This window comes from Lacerta agilis, chromosome 11, assembly GCF_009819535.1.
Source record: "Lacerta agilis isolate rLacAgi1 chromosome 11, rLacAgi1.pri, whole genome shotgun sequence".
Classification (NCBI taxonomy): domain Eukaryota; kingdom Metazoa; phylum Chordata; class Lepidosauria; order Squamata; family Lacertidae; genus Lacerta; species Lacerta agilis.
In genome coordinates, this window is record NC_046322.1 from 41,808,693 (window position 1) to 41,829,478 (window position 20,786).

General features: G+C 39.4%; 1 protein-coding gene across 2 annotated transcripts in view; it reads right to left on the reverse strand.

Moving 5' to 3' along the window:
* Positions 1-20,786, reverse strand: part of EPB41L4A (erythrocyte membrane protein band 4.1 like 4A) — a 93,735-nt gene that overhangs the window by 39,961 nt on the left and 32,988 nt on the right. For both annotated transcript variants that reach the window (XM_033163671.1, XM_033163672.1), the window contains exons 3-10: positions 16,318-16,422; positions 11,077-11,128; positions 9,936-10,014; positions 8,195-8,292; positions 6,900-7,020; positions 3,712-3,799; positions 2,330-2,418; positions 1,448-1,511 (exon numbers count right to left, since the gene is read on the reverse strand). In XM_033163671.1, coding sequence (XP_033019562.1) covers positions 1,448-1,511; positions 2,330-2,418; positions 3,712-3,799; positions 6,900-7,020; positions 8,195-8,292; positions 9,936-10,014; positions 11,077-11,128; positions 16,318-16,422 — 696 coding nt within the window. The remainder of the gene's footprint in view (positions 1-1,447; positions 1,512-2,329; positions 2,419-3,711; positions 3,800-6,899; positions 7,021-8,194; positions 8,293-9,935; positions 10,015-11,076; positions 11,129-16,317; positions 16,423-20,786) is intronic.

Here is a 20,786-nt window from a genome sequence, read left to right on the forward strand (position 1 = left end):
CCATCAGCCCAGCAAGCAAGTCAAAAGGTCAGGGATGGTGAGGATTATAGTCCAATAATACATGTATGGCACCAGATTGGAGAAAATTGATTTATATTCAAGAGATGTTCAGTTTAAGATCAAACAGTAAAACTTTGTTTAAAGACTGTCCATTGATATGACATTTAAATTCCTCAAGAAAAATCAACTGTGCAGCATAATTTCTGAATAGGTTATTTAGCAGAACTAACAAATGTATTTAACCTAATATCCTGCGATAGGATCAATGCAGACAGAATCATTAACCATGGTTTTGGAGATAAACTCTTGTACCTGGACTGCCCCCACCCTCTCTATTCTTGTTCACAATGACACCTGACACCTGAATAAGGGCATTCCTTGACAGATTTCCACCGGAACTGGTAACTTTGAAGCAGAAAGTAGAATGGGTGGGACAAACTGGTGTGTGGTTCAGGGAGGGACACACAATTCCAACACCGAGTCCTAATTTCTATCCAAGTTTCATTAGTTCAGTGTAGAAGACATTTTTAAAAGACAGTAAAGTGTACATAATATTTTGCATCCTTGTTCTTTGAAATGCTTCCTTAACAGCATTCTTGTCAGAACTTGACATTACCAAATGCTGTCAGGTCTTTTAAGCACAACAATGAGCTCTCATTTTAAAAGCCCAGTCAGTCACCAGCCTTAAAACCAAAAACAACAGTGTTTCTTTTCTAAAGCTTCCAGATTTCCCATTTATCTGGATAATTTCAAAGCATTTACCAACAAGGTAACTGTAGCAGCACTTCCAAGCAATCTAATCTATGCTGTGTTAACAGATGGCAGAGATAAAGTCCCACTAGTCTAGTCCAGTCCACACATAATGCTAAGGCAACCATGGTTTACTGTGAACAAGCAAATGTGCAGCCTCATAGAAAGGATATCGCAGCTGCTTTGCTCATCCTCTGGTCATTCCACTGCTATACTATGCTACGCTAAGCCATGGTTTGGCTTAGTTTATAGGCTGAATCCTAACTCTTGGGATAGCTGGCTCTAGACAAATCATGAGCTGTAACCAAGAGAAGCTTGCATGTTTCGCTTGTTCACACTAAGCCATGTTTTGGTTTAGCATTGTGTGAATGAGGTTGACCTCTTCTAAGAACTTTACAAAACAAGCCCCTCAAACTTAATGGACAACAGAAACAAGCCTGATTGTGAACGCATCACTTTTGTCCCCCAAATGTTTCTCGCCTCTCAATGTTACAAGTAGTATTAACAAAGCAGATAATTTAAAGAGAATTTCTGACACAGACAAAGACCAAGCCTGTTTTGTTTTGTTTTGTTAAAAATCACTTTGTAACTATGAGTTAGATACAAATACCACACAATCCTATTCATGTTTGGTCTAGAGAGGTTAGGAATACATGTTTAATAAGCATTGTTTTCAAGCTACAAAATATAAACTTACATCTTTTCCCAGAACTCTGAGCTCAAACTGAGTTTCCTTGAAGTGGACTTTTGTAATTCTAGGCCTAAGTGTTAGAAAAACACACACAAAAAATACATGAAGATTAAGCCAACAGATACATTTAAAAAATTGGAACGGTTGAAGGTTTAATGACAAGTATATTCATTAATGAATTAGCCAGTCTAGCTATGAAACATGAAAGCCAGTAACGATTATCATATAAGTAGAAATATCAACCCACAGCCTATTTTACTTTTCTACAGCAGATATTCAGGAACCGCTTTCTTTTGAATGAAGTGTTGCTAGAAATGGCTCCCAATTAAAATTTTGCAGGAAGCATATTCATCACTGATGAAGTTTCTCTTTTTTTCAATTTGTAGGTTGGTAGGTAGCCTTTAGAGGGAAATATTTAAATGCACTCATATTAAACAACTGGGCCAAATACAAACTTCTCCCTCTCTGAACAGATGGACTGTTTCCATTCATAGATGGGGCTAAGACCCAGCAGAGGTTCCTGCTGCGCTAACTGGAAGCTCCTAAAGGCAGAAGGAAAAGGAGATATTTGGCACACTTTCCTTCCCCTTGTAGCCTTCTGCACCACTTCCCACAATGTTCCAGATGGACCCCTAGCCCACTGGAGCAGCTGTTTGGGTTATAGATGCTATTAAAGGAGGGGTAGAGGAATTGACAAAAATACTTCTTCACCCTGCAAGAGCACCCAGTTAGCAGAGCTCCACCAAAGACAGGGTGGACCCAACCCATTGTCTCCATGTTTCCAGTTTGAGATATACGAAACTGCTCTATGTCCAAAACATTTATAAATGGAAATATGCCATGCAATCTTTTTTTTTAAATGGGGGCTACAAGATAGATGAAACTTACCAAAAATACTTCCCAACTTGCTTTTTATTCTTGTAGACAACCACTCCTACAGGGGTTAACCCTAGGAAGTACTCAGATTTGTTTTCACCCTGCAAAACAGTTTTAACATTATAACATAAACACACACGTAAATTTACAGAGAGCTTCCTGTCTAAAAGATTAACTTGAGCCACTGTGAAAATAGGCACAATGAACGTTCCTTAAGCTGATGTAATGTGGTGGTTAGGAAAGGACATACAATGCAGTATGACACTGAAGATTCTTTTTATATGTCCTGCATATTGAAGGAACTTTCAACGTTAATATTAACAAAACATCTGTAGCTCTGAGCTACTAATTATCTATTATTTCTCGTTACTTTGAACTTTTTAAGGGCCTTACTCAGATTCTCGGTGTTGCTTTCATATTTCCTGCCCAAACACATTCTTTGCAATGAAACCCTTTTATCTTATAACAACACTTAGAATAAATCCCTTAGATTTGTACCCCATATTATTCTTCCAGAATAGTTAATTGCCTTTTATATGGAAATGCAACCACATTCTTTCATAGAAAGGCTCCTTAATCCATGGTTCTCCTAAGTATGTGTTCCTATGGATTTAGACTCTACTTTTTTTAAAAAAAGAAGAGCATGGGATTATGAAATAGAATAATTAGTGTTTTGCATTCTGTGGTGCCAGTCTTCCCTAGCCTTTTAAGGGCAATTGTTTTGAGGATTTTTCTACAATCAAGCAAATATATATGTTTTATGAAACAAACAAATAAATTGTTGAGATTGTTGAGGACCCAAAGAACTGCATAGCCAAGCCCATGTGCCGAAAGGAGCTCTCATTGTAGGGGAAACTCCTTTTGAAACATCCCGCACAGTGTGCGCATGCACGGCAGCCCGTATGGTCGCCATGTGAGAGGCAGCCCGTACGGACGCCCATATGGACGGCGCGAGAGAGCGGCAGTCCGTATGGACTGCGCACGCCCTCGGCCACTCTACAGCTGGGGGGAGGCAGGAGCCATCTTGTCAAACCCCCCCCCCAGAGTGGCACCCAGGGCTGACCACCCCCTCCACCCCACACTTCCTACGCCCCTGCTGGGAGCCAATGTAGGTCTTTCAGGACCAGTGTTATGTGGTCTCGGCGGCCACTCCCAGTCTCCAGTCTAGCTGCGGCATTCTGTATTAGTTGTAGTTTCCGGGTCACTTTCAAAGGTAGCCCCACGTAGAGCGCATTGCAGTAGTCCAAGCAGGAGGTAACCAGAGCATGCACGACTCTGGCAAGACATTCATTCATTCATTCATTCATTTTAAATTTGTATAGTACCCTTCATACAAGTATATCAGAGTGGTTCACAGCATAAAATATATATAATACATCAAAAATGCTACTTACATAAACAGGATGAAGATCAACTCCATACATTTCAAGTGTCTTTGCCACTCCTAAGTAATTCTGTTCTACCTCAGCCGGAACTTGTCCCCTGTTTAATATAATAAAATAAATTTTATATAGAAAAAATATTTTAGAAATTATGCTTGCCAAAATACTGACATAGCTGTTTCGTACATATGCCCTTGAACATGCAGATGATGTAACATATGAGCCTCTCTCTCACACACACCCTTAGCAAAATGCTCCCCTTTCCCCCTTTGATGGAGAGAAGCTGTGCATCAGGATCTCTGAGCATTTGTGTGAAGTCTGCCTCACAGTTATATCATTTGCATGTATGCCACAAACAACATATGAACCAGGGCATGAACTGACACTCTCTCTGAGGCTTATTTGTATGCTTGCTGCAGGTAAGGGCTTTCCAGGGAGCTTCAATCTCCCTTAGGTATTCTGCTAATAAGTCTTATAGCAAAATATTTCACTTAGAGTGAAGATTTAATACTGTTTGCGAGAATACAATTATCCGGAGATGTGTTTTAACCAGATATATCACAGACCGAAGATGATACCAAATTGTGAAGTCCCGTTTATTTAACAGAATTTTTATACCACTTAATTGTAAATAAAATCCTGAATAAGTGCTGCAACACACATATTAAGATTCTCAAAGAACCATCAGATGCAGGGCTTTTTTTTCCCAGCCGGAACTCACCAGAACTCAGTTTCAGCACCTCTTAGGTGGGTGCCATTGCCATTACAAGAGAACAAAGAGAGGCATTCATGGTGAGTTCTGGCGCCTCTTTTTCTAAAAAAAATAGCACTGGTCAGATCTATAACTAAATTTCCCACGTGACAGCACAGAATTTATCATTTAATATTACTTTGAATGGGGTTGTTCATTGCATCAGAAAAGCCCTCAAAATTATTTATATGTATGTTTTTATGTTTGTTTTTGTTAGTTTTAAATGTGTATGTGTGTACGTTTATTTTATGTGTTAAAAAATTTCAATAAATATAATTTTTTTAAAAAAAATTGTTTTTATCACAGAATAAGAACATTCATTTTGCAGCACATTTGGTAAATGTGAAAACATTCCTTGCCAATATCCCCTCCCCCCCCACTCTCTGCTTTCTCTCCCTGGCTTTTTTTATTATGCAAAGCTGTTATATACTGTATTGGCCCAAATATTCCAGCTTGCCTTCAACCCAAACTGCTGCAACCAGTCAGCTGAGGCAGATAAGCTACTAAATGACCACTGCAACTTGCTGCACCCCACAGTGGCATAATGCACAGTAATTTATGAATATCAGGTGGGTTACTTAAACAGATATCCCCACAATATTAACCAAAATTAGCATCACTTTTCATTATTAGTAAAAAATGATAATTCTGCTTTGTGTTAGGTTTTTTAAATTACTCAACTTATATTACACTCATACATGAGTTCCTAGTGATCCTTACTGATCAGGAGAACAACATCCTAATTTCAGGAACTGGGTCCCCACTGCATTTCCAATTCCAAGAGTGAAAAGGCCCAGGAAGCTAACAGGCTTAAAATCCTAGTTCAATTTAATTCTTGTTTTGGAGGAGAAAGAGGGAAGATTTCAAAATAACTTGTCAGAATAAGGTTACATTTTTCTGTTAACCTTTATAAATAGCATCTATAGTCACAGTATGTTTCAACACAATGTAATGCAAGTGTTTTTACAGAATCACAAGTTTTTGCATAGTTTTGCATATCTCACCAGATAGTTCACCTTATTTTTCCATTCTTATATATGAATAAATTCCTTTAAATCTGGTTTGCCAGCTCACAAATTCTGCCCATCACCCATCTCTCCTGATCAAGAGACATCTCCTCAGTGTTTTTCAGCTCCTACACATTTTGGCATTCAGTTCTGCAATCATCTTATCAAGGAGGCCTTATCTCTCTATTTATTTGGCTCCACATTCCATAACTTAACCACCTGACTCATCGCTCAAATATGTTTTTCCGTCTCTCACCTTTTTGATTAAGACATGCAAGATTTTACGAAACAGCTATTGCTGACTGATGAGCTGATAAATCTTATAAATTATAAACACTGACAACCTTTCATAAGTTAATTCTCCTGCCACTGTCTCTTTTTTCTTTCTGCCATATTTTTCTTCCTGAGCTTCAGCATCTATATCATAGAATCATAGAGTTGGAAGAGACCACAAGGGCCATCCAGTCCAACCCCCTGCCAAGCAGGAAACACCATCAAAGCATTCCTGACAGATGGCTGTCAAGCCTCTGCTTAAAGACCTCCAAAGAAGGAGACTCCACCACACTCCTTGGTAGCAAATTCCACTGCTATATAACTTTAAGATTGCCCTGCCTTCTATGTCTACCCATAATGTAAGAAGGTAAGATGAGCCTATTGGGTAAAAGTTAATGGCTCATCTAGCCTGGAATCCCAGTCTCACAGTGGCTAACCAGATGTCCGTGGAAAGCCTATACGCTAGACATGAACACAACAGCACTCTGCCCACCTGAAATTCCCAGCAACTAGCATTCAGAAGTATAATACCTCCAACAGGGGAAGCAGAACAGAGCCATCATGAGCAATAGCCATTGACAAGCTTGTCCTCCATGAATTTGTGTAATAGCACCTATGATTATAAGCTGAAGACATAGAATCATAGTGTTGGAAGGGACCCAAGGGTCATCTAATCCAACCCCCTGCAATGCAAGAATCTCAGCTAAAACATCCATGACAGATGGCCAAGCTCTGCTTAAAAACCTCCAAGGAAGGAGAGTCCACAGTGTCCCAAGGGAGACCGTTCCACGTTGAACAACTCTTACTGTCAGAAAGTTTTCCCATATATTTAGTCGGAATCTCCTTTCTTGTAGCTTGAAGCCACTGGTATGAGGACTCCTACCTTCCAGAGCAGGAGAAAGCAAGACTGTTCCCTCTTCCATATGACAGCCCTTAAGATATTTTGAAGATACATGGTAATGTATACATTGTAATGTACAAATGACAAAATGCCAGAATTAAATGCATTGGTTATATTTATGACCATTGCAGAGAAAAACAGCTCATAAGAAAGCTGATTTAAAACAACAGTCAACAGTTCGACTCACAAAGGAACTGCTTCTTCAGTGCCCTTTTCCTTGTACAGTTTTATTTCCCAAGCAACATTAGTTTATAACCTGAATTCTTACATCAGAGTTTTGTGTATCCGTTCTACAGCATCTTCTAGTTCTTCTTTCTGGTCTGGAACAAAGCGGTATTCCGAAACATAACCTGCAATATGCTTGTATGGATCATAGTCTCCAAGTTCAGCTGTATTTAAAACAAATTTTAAATACATATTCACTTTCTGACGTATTTTACACAATTTTATTTTATTTTCCTACTTTGCTGGTTGTTAAATATATTTTCCCACTTAATTCCTAGTAATAGTATTTTGTATTTGTGAACCTGATTTATGATATTTAGTGTCTCCTTCAGCCCACATAAGCTTCAAAGTGTGATCACTGTCACCCCATGAAAAAGAAGAGGAGATGTAGACACTCCCATTTAAAACTGGAGCTCTAACAGTGCTTTTTTCCAGGGGGTACTCAAGGGTACATGGTACCAGTACCTCTTTTATAGTTGTTAATAACTGTGGCGCTTACTGTAAAAGCTTCATGGTGAGAACCAGCACTTACTTTTCTAGGAATAAAGCACTAAGCTCTAGTATGAAGATGCAAGAGTGGGAAAGATTGGATCTTAGTGCTATCTCTCAGCTTTCAACTATTTAGCATGTGTTTTTGTATCGTGGAATTCCACAAGCTATAACAATAAAATGACTCAAAATGTAAACCTATCCTAATCTACGTAATGACTTGCAACATCCTTTAAACACCCCCCAAATCAGCCCTGGAAATATTATGCTGTCATAGTACAAACAAAACAAAATAAAATAAAAAAATTCCTTCCAGTAGCACCTTAGAGAGGAATTTTATTTTGTTTTGACTATGGCAGACCAACACGGCTACCTACCTATAAATAGTACAATCAAGTACGATAAAGCTTTTCACAATTTTCCTGTCATCTATTTATGACGCAGAGTCCACAGTACCTGACTTCGCAAGAATTTAAACTGCATGCAAATTGGCTCTGCATAATCCATTTGGGGGGGGGGGACCAGAGTCCTACGGTACCTGTAAAGACTAGCAGATTTGTTGTGGCATAATCTTTTATGGACTAGAGACCATAAAATAGAGGGGGATATCAAGAAAAAAGGAACTCCAGTACTCAAAAACTTAACCACAACAAAGCTTTACACAGTCAGAATTATGTGTGATTGTTTCCTGCAACAGACTAACATGGCTGGTCCTCTGGAATTTATCTCGAGACATAATTAATATATAACCCTCAGCATTAAAGTTCACTGTAATTCAGGTTTCTAAATATGACCAAACCTAAACAAAATCTAGTATTTATGAAGGGAAAAGCAGTATGAAGCACATACCCTGTATTGCATATGCTCCCAGCTGAGCAGCAATGTTGACAGGGCAAGGCAAGCGGCCTTGCAAGACATCTTGCTTCACCTGTAAGAAAAACTGATACCTAAAACAAGGACAGAAAATAGAAGTAACTACGGTATATAAGTATAAGGATCCTAACATACAAATATATTGCTGTTGCAGTTTTATTTAAAAGGAATATTGCTAGGTTAGCTTGGGAGGGGGCAAGCAGCAAGCGCCACAAACAGGATATGAAGTTTTGTTTCCTTTGAATATCTCAAATCAAACATAAGTGGAAAAGCTTGCCCAGCATGTAAGCTGTGACAAAGCATGACACATGTTATGAATGCACCGCTGTGAACTTATGATGACAAAGCTAGGAGGCGGAAGCTGGCGCTACAACTAGCAGCCTTGGGATACTTCTGGTGTTCTAGATCAATCTGATAAACAACTTGGCTATCACAGCTTCTTTAAAAGAATCCTGGCAACTGTGGTTCCATAAGGATGCTGGGAATTTGCACAACGCCTTACTGTTCAAGAATGTTTTCATTGAGTTGTATCCAAGCATGATCTAGGCACAGCAGACCCAATGAAATTAATTAACCTAAGCTAGTCATGCCCATTGATTTCATCGAGTCTGCTCCAAGTATGACTAACAATGGATACAACTCATTTTTTTAAAATTCACTTTTCAAACAATGTATAATCCATTACTTCGAAAACATTTTCATTTTTAACACAAACGTTTCATTTATTCATAACCAGAAATGCTGGTGATCTGACTTACTGACTCTTACATGGTGACTAGATACTTGGAGGGAAAAGACAAGACACACCTCAAGCCATTTACCAATACAGTATGTACCAAGGATGGGGAGCATGCAGCCCACCAGATGTTGCTAGACTCAAGCTCTCATCAGCCCCAGTCAGCATGGCCAATGTTCAAGGATGGCAAGAGCTACAGGTCTGGACTAGATGAAACATCTGTACAGTTATCAAACTACTTTTACCAGGGTTAGGGGGGGTTAAAGGCACTTACTACACTTCTGAAATTATCACATGTATATAACCTTATAAACTGCATGCTCATCAATGTGTTTATTGTCTTCTATTTCCCCAATTATCTGGAATTGGGGGCTGGTAAGGCTGTAAGCCTATAGATATACAGTGCTTAGGAATACATGCAGACATTACTGAATTATTGGATATGATGTGCTGTCTCCAATGCAACATGCTTTTATGGACTAAAAAAAAGCATATTAGTATGCAGACTGCATTCACTGTATCAGGGCGAAGGTTGCATGTTGAATAGGGCCACTTAAAATGCAATACAATCAGCAACTGATTATCATATATGTTAGAATAAAAACAAAAGCTATGGGAGAACAACAAACTCTCTGCAGAAGTAGATCTATAATGGCAAAATAAAAAGCTGATAACCACTCAAACAAGAAAAAAACATTTCCGCAATCAGGGCAAAACACAAACATAAGCAAAGGCAAGGCACATGAATAAGCAGAATTTTGAATTTAACTCCATCCCTCCAACACACCAGTGAGAGTTAAACATCATTTTCCAACAAGGATTTATAGCAAGAAAATTAGAGTCCCAAGTTGTTCTCCATCTCTCTGTCTCTCTTTTAAAAAGGAACAAATCCTTGATGAACTTATATAGTTATTTTACTAGATACTTTAAAAGCACCTGCTCACTTTTATTGCTAATGGTTAAAGGTTATTCATACACTACCTTGTGATTTCTTCTTTTAATTTGCATGGATCTTCTGCATAGAATTTAACACCAAAGTACAGTGTGTAGGGTGGACCAGCTATAAAAAATAAGAACATTTAATTGTGTGTGTTACAGGTAGGTAGCCGTGTTGGTCTGCCATAGTCAAAACAAAATAAAAAATAAAAAAATTCCTTCCAGTAGCACCTTAGAGACCAACTAAGTTTGTTCTTGATATGAGCTTTCGTGTGCATGCACACTTCTTCAGATACACTGAAACATAAGTCACCAGACCCTTAAATATAGTGAGAGAGTGGGGAGGGGTATTACTCAGAAGGGTGGTGGGAATGGGTGATTGGCTGATAGGTGTGGAAAACTTGTTGATGCAATTGGTCTTACAGGAAAAAGCAAGGGATGAGATGGCTAAAGATAGCTTTGTCATGTATAATGAGATAAGAATCCAATGTCTTTGTTCAGACCAGGTCTCTCCATGGTTTGGTAATTAGTTGCAATTCAGCAACCTCTCTTTCCAGTCTATTTCTGAAATTCCTTTGTAGTAAGACAGCTACTTTGAGATCTTGTATAGAATGTCCTGGGAGACTGAAGTGTCTCCCAAGACAGAGAAACCAGTAGGAGAACACAATATTCTTCAATCTAACTAAGTAGAATAAACATTTCAACAAATTCCACATTAATAAGAGCACTAAGTGAAAACTCCTAGCTTCTCCATCACAGTTATCCTGCAATGCCTTTTCAAGCCCTATTGTGATAATCTACCTTTTCTGCAAACCTGCTTGTTGCAGTTCCACAGTTACTGCTCAGGCTTCTAGATATCCGCTTCAAAAGGCAAGTTTAAGAATTCAAATCAAATGCAAACCTTGTTTATACAGAAACAATGTAATTTAGAAATGAAGAGTTCTGGCATTGTAAGGAATAGTTTGAACAAACAAATATATGTGAGACTGGAAAGAGAAGAAGCAGGTATTTAGCAGTCAAACTGGTGTACAGTATACACTTTTGAGATAGCCACATATAGCAACATTGATCAACGTCAAGGGACTATCAGACCTGTGCACTCAACACCGTTAGCTTTGCAGATGCAGTATTTTCTATGCCACTCCATCACGAAACAGTTTATGATGAACAAATTGTATATACATACTGTTTATTAGTTCCTTATGTTCTGCAAGGGTCTTTGCAGGATCCAGCCAGTACTGTGAAAAAAGTAATAGAAACCAGTCGTTGTGTTATTTCATTTTTTTACTGTTTAAATTTCTATACTGCCCTTCATCTGAAAAATCACAGGGCAATTTACAATATAAAAACACAAAAATAAGCAACAAACAAAAACAACACCCCCCCCCCCCGCACACAGAGAAAGAGTTTAAAAGGCCATAGATTGTTCAATTAGCCAAAGGCCTGGGAGAAGAGGAATGTTTTTGCTTGGCACTTATAGATATGTAAATGAGGTGCCAGGTAGGCCTCCCTGGGGAAAGTATTCCACAAGCGAGAAGCCACTGCAGAAAAGGTCTTCTCATTTGTTGCCACCCTCCGGACCTCTCGTCAAGGAAGCATGCGAAGAAGAACAGTTATAGCAAACTATTATAAATACATAAGGTTATATAAAGAGACTTTAAAACAAAGGTATTACCTTACCCTGAAAAGAATAAGCTAATGTTATCCTAGAATAACTGAAGACAGTATACATCAACTTTCTATATAGTTATGCAAAAAGCATCTTGCTTGCACCCTGAAACAAACAATGAAGCCCGTTTCCAGTATGATACAAAATCCAGAATTTCAGGTCCTGCTGCCAGGGAGCAAATCAGAAGTCTCATTTATTTGTTCTTTGTATACCGCTAACTATGCTTTAACCATGACATGCAAACTGAGCCTACTGTCCTCCTCTGTCCTAGATATACACAGAGAGAAAAAAGAATGTACTTTGTAAGCATCTAACATCTGCAAAGTTTTCCAAAGAAGAAAAGTTAAAATTACAAACTAACATTATATCTGCTTCTACATTATTATTCCTTCAGCATCTTTTTTTTGTGTGAAAGCCAAAAGCTTCTCTATACACCTCAATGGCAGTCATGATTATCTTCATAAGGTTAACAAAAAGGCACTGCTGTTACTTATTTTTTAAATAATTATGTGGCAAATCAATCTTGGACACTGTATTAAATGAACAAGGCATTGCCAACAGAGCATTATAATGTAAGAAAAGGCAAATCACTGTGCTCGCTTCGGCAGCACATATACTTTTGTTGTTGTTGTTCAGTCGTGTCCGACTCTTCGTGTCCCCATGGACCAGAGCACGCCATATACTAGAAAAGGCAAATCACAATTCATCCTTCGCTTTAAACTGAATTCAGAAGAAGATATATAATCTCCAGGTAAAGTTAAAGGTAAAGGGACCCTTGACCGTTAGGTCCAGTCGCAGATGACTCTGGGGTTGCGCCGCTCATCTCGCTTTATTGGCCAAGAGAGCCGGCGTACAGCTTCCGGGTCATGTGGCCAGCATGACTAAGCCGCTTCTGGCGAACCACAGCAGTGCATGGAAACAGCGTTTACCTTCCCGCTGGAGCCGTACCTATTTATCTACTTGCACTTTGACGTGCTTTCGAACTGCTAGGTGGGCAGGAGCTGGGACCGAGCAACGGGAGCTCACCCCGTCAACGGGGATTCAAACTGTGACCTTCTGACCAGCAAGCCCTATGCTCTGTGGTTTAACCCACAGCGCCACCCATGTCCCAGGTAGAGGCTGTTAAAAACAGATTTTGAACAACCTGGAAACTCATAGCAGGTGCTTCAACCCCTTCAGCATCAAGGTGCAGGATCCAAGCATACAGTTTATGAGTACGTGGATATGCATTTTGTTTCAGGCCTTTTTAACGTTAATAATCTAATTGCCAAATCACTATAGGGCTCTATCACAACCAGAAACATGAAAGAACATGTCCTACAATTACAACGCCCAGACTTACCAAAATATACTATTTGCCAGCATGTCAGCTGCAAAAAGTCATGACACTGTGTAATATTTATGAGTTGCTGCAGGCTTGGTACTTATGGCACAGATTTGTTAAAGTGGGCATTTGTCCTCAGTAACAGAGAGAGAAGGGAAGGAAGGAAGGGGCACACTCCACACTAATGATTTTGGAATGGAAATGGGATGTCACTTAACTACAGCAGAAATTTAATGTGGGAGATTCCCTGGGGGAAAGTCAAAAGTGCAGGAGAAAGCTACAGAGCTACCTGATCCATTTGTCAAACTTCTCATTCATAAGAAAGGAGCCACAGATGAGGAAAGCCACTAACTCGCTGCTACTACATGTACCCTAAAGGTAAAGGTGCCCCTGACTGTCAGGTCCAGTTGCGGACAACTCTGGGGTTGCGCTCATCTCGCTCTATAGGCCGAGGGAGCCGGCATTTGTCCGCAGACAGCTTCCAGGTCATGTGGCCATCATGACTAAGCCGCTTCTGGTGAACCAGAGCAGCGCACAGAAACGCTGTTTACCTTCCCGCTGGAGCGGTACCTATTTATCTGCTTTCACTTGATGTGTTTTCAAACTGCTAGGTGGGCAAGAGATGGTACTGAACAACGGGAGCTCACCCCATCGTGGAGCATGTAATTTTTCCTGGTCACAGGAAATGGCATCTCTCCAGAGGGAGGCTCCCTTGTCTCTGTGAAATAGTTCCTCTATTCCCCCCCATGCAACAACAAATCTGCAAAAATGCCCAATGTTTTCCTTTAAAGCCTCCTACCAGAGATGTCAAGCTCTTTAGTCGGAATTTCACAGAAGCCTTCAGCTAGGTATGATAGCTTTCTAAACTCAAGTCCACCTCAATTTCATAAAGACTTTGGGATTTAATTTAAAAGAGTAAAACAAGTACATGGGTAAGGAGTGCTGGATCTTAGCATCTAATGATCGGCACTCTACAAAATTGGCGAAGCCAGTTTATAAGCTGTGGTCAAGAGCAGTGTGTTTTAAACTGTTCCAAAAATAAAAAGACACATAAGCTGAAAATTCCAGTGATGTATGACTGTACTTAAGTTCTAAGTGAGAATGGCACTGTTAACATTCTGTTGCTGTGTACCAAGTCAAATTAAGGTCAAGCACTCTCAACTTGTTTGTAAGAAGCCATTAGCTAGGTTGAAAATTATCCATTTTCATGGATGGCGTCAATCATCAAATGCTTCTGTTACAGACGCTCAGACATGATTCCCCCGCCCCCTTTTCCACTTCCACAGAGAAGATGCTTGTTCAACAGGTCCCTTCTGCTTGCTTATCTGTTACAGATTCATCACACTGCTCTACGGTTTTCATGACACACAAGTACAACTTTGTTCCGCTATTGCACAGTGCTGTGTTTAAACTAGTTCAAACACATACAATTATTCAGGCTTCAACTCGCTTATACATGTGTAATATCATACTGCCAACCCCAGCCTGTGTGTTTCATTAAAATCATTCGATTACATTCATCAAGCACTGCTTGTAGGCACCCACAATCATTTTCATAGGGTGGACGTCGCATTTAAGCTAACAAAGGCTGCATACCAGCTAAGTCCTCAATGTGTAATTCCGTGGCTCCTTTTGTTTTGTTAAGGACAACTAGTCTTTACTGCTACATGTCTCACAGGGAAGGATCTCAAAAGCAAGGCCCTGAGATCTGCTTGTCTGGCTGGGAAATATTAATGAGGAATAGCTTTTAAAACACAAAGAAAATGTGTAATTATTCTTATTTAATATAGAGGTCTTTTAAAAAAAGAAAAAAGAAACAGCAGGCATACAAAACTCCATTAAAAAGATATTATTAAAAATCATTAGAGAATGTCAGGAGTCTCTGCTTGATTAAACTATGGCTTACGTATTCTTAATGTAATACTTCACATTGATGGACACCTGTTGTTGTTGTTGTTTTTAAAAAAAAACAATATTTCAGTCAAACATACATAATCAAGGTTTGTCTTTGTTTTGTTCAATAAAATATGTAATTCATCTGAATGTATGATAAAGTACTTGTATGTTTAGTGGAAGTTTTGCACAAGGACTTTTAGTTGCTCAATGGAGCTTCTCCCCATCTCCTACCCCAGTGGCTCTGGGGGTGTCAAGAGAACCCCCAGAACAGAGAAGGGAGGAGAGGGGGGAATGTTCTGTTTAGCAAGCCATAGTTGAAGGACATTATTGCCCAATTCCTTATGAATTTGCCCATGTGCCTGAAGATTCACCCCATTACTTACCAGTTTGCGCAATCTATAAGGACTTAAGAACAGCCTTGTTCAAAGATTTGTATCTCCCAGTTGAAAGATTGATTGGGCATTTGATTAAATTTTTATTAGGAGACAGGTTCCCCGAAAGCTCTGAAAAAGTAGCCTTTTATGCCTTTGGTGTGCCAATTTTAAGGAGAAAGGTTTGTGGGAATGATAAGTGAAATTCTTCATGGGGCAAACTCTTATCTGACAGAATGCCTGGTTTTAACATTTTAACATTAACATTATTTTAACTATGCAATATATTTTAATCTGTTTTATGTATTTTGTTTTGTAATTGCTTCAGCTACACAAATAAATAATATTTGTATTCATTTAGCAAGTTGGAAATTTTGCACAAGTAGAACATTTTAAAGAAAGCAATGTTGAATTCCACCTGTTATCTTTACTCCAATCATCAATATCAAGTAAAGAAGGAAATGAGACAATAGACTGAAATTTGCACACACAGTATGTGTAATCATGGGCAAGTTCTTGACTTTCCATCACTCATTTCCATCACTCCAATATATGATGGTACATTTAATCTTGAGTCAGGTTTACTCATACCTACCCACATATACATGCATGAACTGTCATCTCAGTTCAGCACATGTACCTTTCATTCAGACTCCACAAAAAGCTTAACCTAGAAATGACAGGTATCCATTCAACAGAGTCCACCTCCCACCTAATACCCTTCTATAAGAGACTTACTGGAGGTGTGGCACCAAAATCATACAAGGGAGAGCTGGTAAGTAGGGGAACATGTCTAGAGTTTGGCATAGTCACAAATAACAAGTAGATGACAGCTATAAGTTAACTTATAAAGGGAAATCTGCTCAACCACTTGCTTGCTCGATCTTTAAATACAACAACTAAATGTTGTAATCATGCAGGTAAACCTGACACTTGCTCCTATGCATAAGAAGATCTACTCATTTGAACAGAAAAGCCCATCTCTTTTAAGAACTCCAAATAAATAAAGAAGTATTTATCTGCATATAACCATGACAACTCAATTTAGGCCGGTTTAAAAATTAACTTGCTGACAAGAGTATATGCCAGTTTAAAATATGACTGGAAAGTGGTAAACAAGCAGGGTTAGGTTTAACACTGGAAAGCCACTGTTGTGCTTTTACTCACCGTCTGGTGACTTCTGTCACAGTAACGCAGTCCAAAGTAATCTATCTCCACAAGGTTTAAATGCCGGAATACGTAGCCTAGGACAACCGAGCCTTTCGTTGACTTCTGTGGGAAAGAATGTAAAGAGTCTTTTCATACAAGTCTTTTGTTAGCTACACAGTGCCATTCATGCATTCACTTAGCCTTGTCTACGAAAGAAGGTTGTTTTATTAGTTAGAAACAGCCTTACTGTCTTTATAACTAAAATCTCAATGACCCTTATATATTCTTTTTAGCTATTTTGCAGAAATGAGCAAATACGCTTGTGTGTTACTCAGCATTGATATTTTGAGCGTCATGTATTTATGCTATCAAAGTCCTATTCTGTGACCTGCAGTAGTCCTGCACTCTAGGTTTGCATATGCATGTCTTCAAAGCTTTGCCATTTCATTTTGTCCAAGCAGAAAAAGAAGAAGGGGAATGGTTCGAGGCTCAAATCCAAGTTTCCCTGTAGTGTTAAAGAAATGCTAAGGTGGGTCACACATCACCTGCTTTCTCAGTGCAACGTTACACACAACTATTTCATGAGCAGACTACAGGCATGTTACACATGCATCACTGTCTGATATTGCTGAGGCTAATCTTCATTTATAAATCATAGAATTGTAGAGTTGGAAGGGACCCCGAGGATCATCTAGTCCAACCCATTGCAATGTCAACTGCCAACTGGAATGTTTCTAGTTATGGGAACTTTTATCACACAAATGTGGAGAAGTGCAAAATCCAAAGGATAATTATGTAACAATCTGCACCTTAGTCCAGATGGCACAGACCAGGTCTGTTCATAATGAGCTAAGAAATTACTTTCCATGACAAATAAATAAATGTTACAGACTAAACTCAAAACTCCAACAGAGGGAGGGAAAGAGAGAGAGAGAGAGAGACTGGAGCTGCTTCTAAACTTACACAATCTTTTTCATACTAAAGATCAAACTTGCTAGAGGCTTGCATTCTTAAAGGGAACAAGTTTATTTGAAATACCATCAGTAATGCTTTCAAGAGCGAACAAAGATTTGTTCAAAATGAGTCATAGGGCCATGCTTTATGGTAACAAGACTATAAACCAGAAAGGCAGGTTTCTACCGGTTTTATAAAATGACAGCTAGAACCTTCAGAGAAGATCTAGTTTTCCTTTTGACAGAAAATGAAATTGAACCATCAAAACACTGCAACACACAAATCTGTTTTAAAAGGTGAGACCAGCTTTTATAAAGCTCTAAAACAAGTCTGACAAATCAAGGTTAAATGGTTCTGAGTATTCATGCTGCACAGAAAATATAAATATGACAAACCCCAGATCTGTAAATGTAGCAGAGGCTCAATGTCTTTAACAGGTGCAACGCCATCAAAAGTTGACAAGCGCAAATTTCACATCTAACACTAAAACCACAAAAAAACACAGCTGGTAAACTCAGGGAAGAGTTAAAAAGCATGGTAACCTGTTGGAATCAAGCACCAGCAAAGGCCTGGGAACACAGATCTGCTTTAAGAAGACACCAAAATGTCACTGAGATCCATTTTCACTAATTGTACTTCCTCAGCTATTGATCCTCCAGATCAGGGATGGGGAACCTGTGACCTTCCAGATACCTAGAGCTGCAAACCATCAACATCTGGAGGGCCACAGGCTGCCTATTATTGTTCTAAAGTCAGTCTTCAACAAAAAATACATGAACAGACTCAAGCAAAGTTCCCTACTCGGCTGATGTGATCTTCCCCTAGGAGCCAGATACCCATGCAACTTTCAGCAGTACTGCCTGCCCCTACACACAGTTAATCTAAGGGAGCACCAGCCACAAATTGCAGAGCAATTGCATTATGAACCTTCCAGGTATGCCTGGGGATTACCAGGACTCCTGTGCTGGCAAAGGGAGGAGTGTGTTTGCATCAGCAGGAGAGAAATTTTGCAAATGGCATCCTAAAGCATATCACTTAACCCCTTAGTCCCTATTCCCAACAGAAAAGTACTGTAAACCTCAGTACATATAATTAAGGTGCTTTTGTTCACTTCATTCCTTGTTGCATGTTCCCTTTCCCCCCCCCCCCAAGTATTTCTCTCTCCTCTCTTTGCTGTCTTCTCTGGGTGGTAACCATTTTATTTATTTATTTTGCCAGATTTGAGCCTTTGAGTAGGTTCAAAAATTCAGTTCTACAGCATACCCACAACTCTTAGCATGATTAAACTTTATGACTGATATAGTTAAGCACATAAAAATGACTGATCTAAGGCAATGATAACAAGGCTAGACCACAACTTGCAGAATGCATGTTCAAGCAAAGAGTTTTAATTTAATAATGGTTAATATTGCAAATATTTACCAAGACAAGGAGCTAGAGCTTAATTAGCTGGATACATGTTCAAACAGAGAATAAACTAATAGACACTTATATATGTATATATGTTTCTCCTGCTGGCAGCTTGTATCCCAATATGCATAGATGTTAACAAAGAAAACCGCAGTACGAATACATCCATGATTAGAATCTGCTTCGCACACTAAGCATAATCATTTAGTTCACATTTTCATATCTAATCTCTTACTCCACAATCCAGTAGCATCCAGAAGCGGGGGGGCGGCGGAGGGATGCTGCTGGTTCTTCCCCGCCAACCCCAATCGCAAAAACAATCCTGCTTTGGTGATCAGGGTTGGCGGGGAAGAAGCAGCAGCATCCCTCTGCCGCGCCCCCCCCCCGCTTCTTGCTGAACGCAGCGGAGGCAGGGGCAGCGGAGGGGTGCTGCTGGTTGCTCCCCGCCAACCCCTTCGCCAAAGCAGGCTTGTTTTTGCGATCGGGGTTGGCAGGGAAGAACCAGAAGCACCCCTCCATCACCCCTACCAGCCTTTTAGAGGAGGAAAAACAGAAAATATTTTTTTTCCTTGTTTTCCTCCTCTAAAAACAAGGCGCACCCTATGGTGCGGTGCACCCTATGGAGCGAAAAATACAGTACTTTCAAAGCTCTAATTATCACCAGCTGTAATTTTTGCATCTCATTGCCATTTAACAGCCACCTGCCAACAAAGATATAGAATCATAGAAATGTAGAGTTAGAAGGTATCCCAAAGATCATGTAGTCCAACCCCCTGGAATTATTTTTTTGGGGGGGGGGAATAAATCAGTTCTGCCTCTTATTAAGTATTTCTCCTTCTTCCAGGCGGTTCGCTCAGTACTGAAATATACACAATGCAAATATCAAGAGACTTCTTATTTGCTTTCAATAACTTCTCCTTGTAGCTTGTGAGAACATAGTTTCATCCCTAGAGACAAATCATCTACTCCAGAAAAATTCACCAGCAATTAGTAAATGATGGAGAAATGATCGTCTTAAACAAACCAACACAATGGCCCACTTTGCACATAATGCAAAACCCAACTAGGAATAAGCATGAATGAGCAAACGTGCAGGTGCACAGAACGAAAATCGTGTCCACATCACTCCTTGGGATGTGGAGTTTGCAGAGTTACATTCCAATCACACTCAGTGGAGTTTGTGGCCCCCCACCCCCACTTTTTTATTGCAGCAAGGCACCGTGTCAACTCATTTTGAACGTCCTCTCATTTTCAAAAATGTCCATATGACACTGAGGATGGGGGTGGTCTATATGAAAAACAGAAGTCCAAATCCAGCTAGAGCACATGAAACGAGTTGCATAGTTCTGCGGGTCTAGGTATATGTAGGGAAGCTACCTAAACATCAGGTAGCTTCCCTACATATTTTTACTTTGAAATGACAATTGCTCTCACATGCATCTCGAGGACTGAGATGCTTTTAATTAATCAACCAGGACCTCAGCTCACTTAAGATTTTTGAATGCTTAACCTCTTGTGATCACATTCAAGATTTCTTTATTCACAGAGCTAATGAAAAATGCATTACCCTCCAACAGTTAGACCAACAGACTCTTGGGGTTAATTAATAAAATGCTCCAGGCAAATCCACCCTTTCTTTAAATGGATTAGGGTTTGTTGTATTCTGTAAACCTTATCAGTTATTTGAATATATTGTTTTATTCAACAGATATAGAATGAGATCTAAAACATCAAAAACGCCCTTAGCAGTAAAATACTAACATTGTTTCAGTAGATATATATTTGATAAATAGGCACAACAGCTAATTAATGCCAAGAGGCCCAAACACCCATTGATTGTAGGAAATGAAAAAAACAAACAAACCTGGGGAGCCATCTAGGTCTACTTCTAATTACGATTATAGACTTGTTTTCAGTAGACTGTCATTGAATACTTTATATGCCTAAAGTACTTTTCTTATTGCAAATGCCACTGTCTAAGCACCTTGATGTGTGAACAGGACAAAAATAATTTGTGAATGTTTTCGCACAGAATAACTACATTGGAAACAGAGTTAGTGGAAGCAAAGCTTACAAAGCAGTTACTACCAAGGGATTCATATGTTTTGTCCTGACGCCAAAGC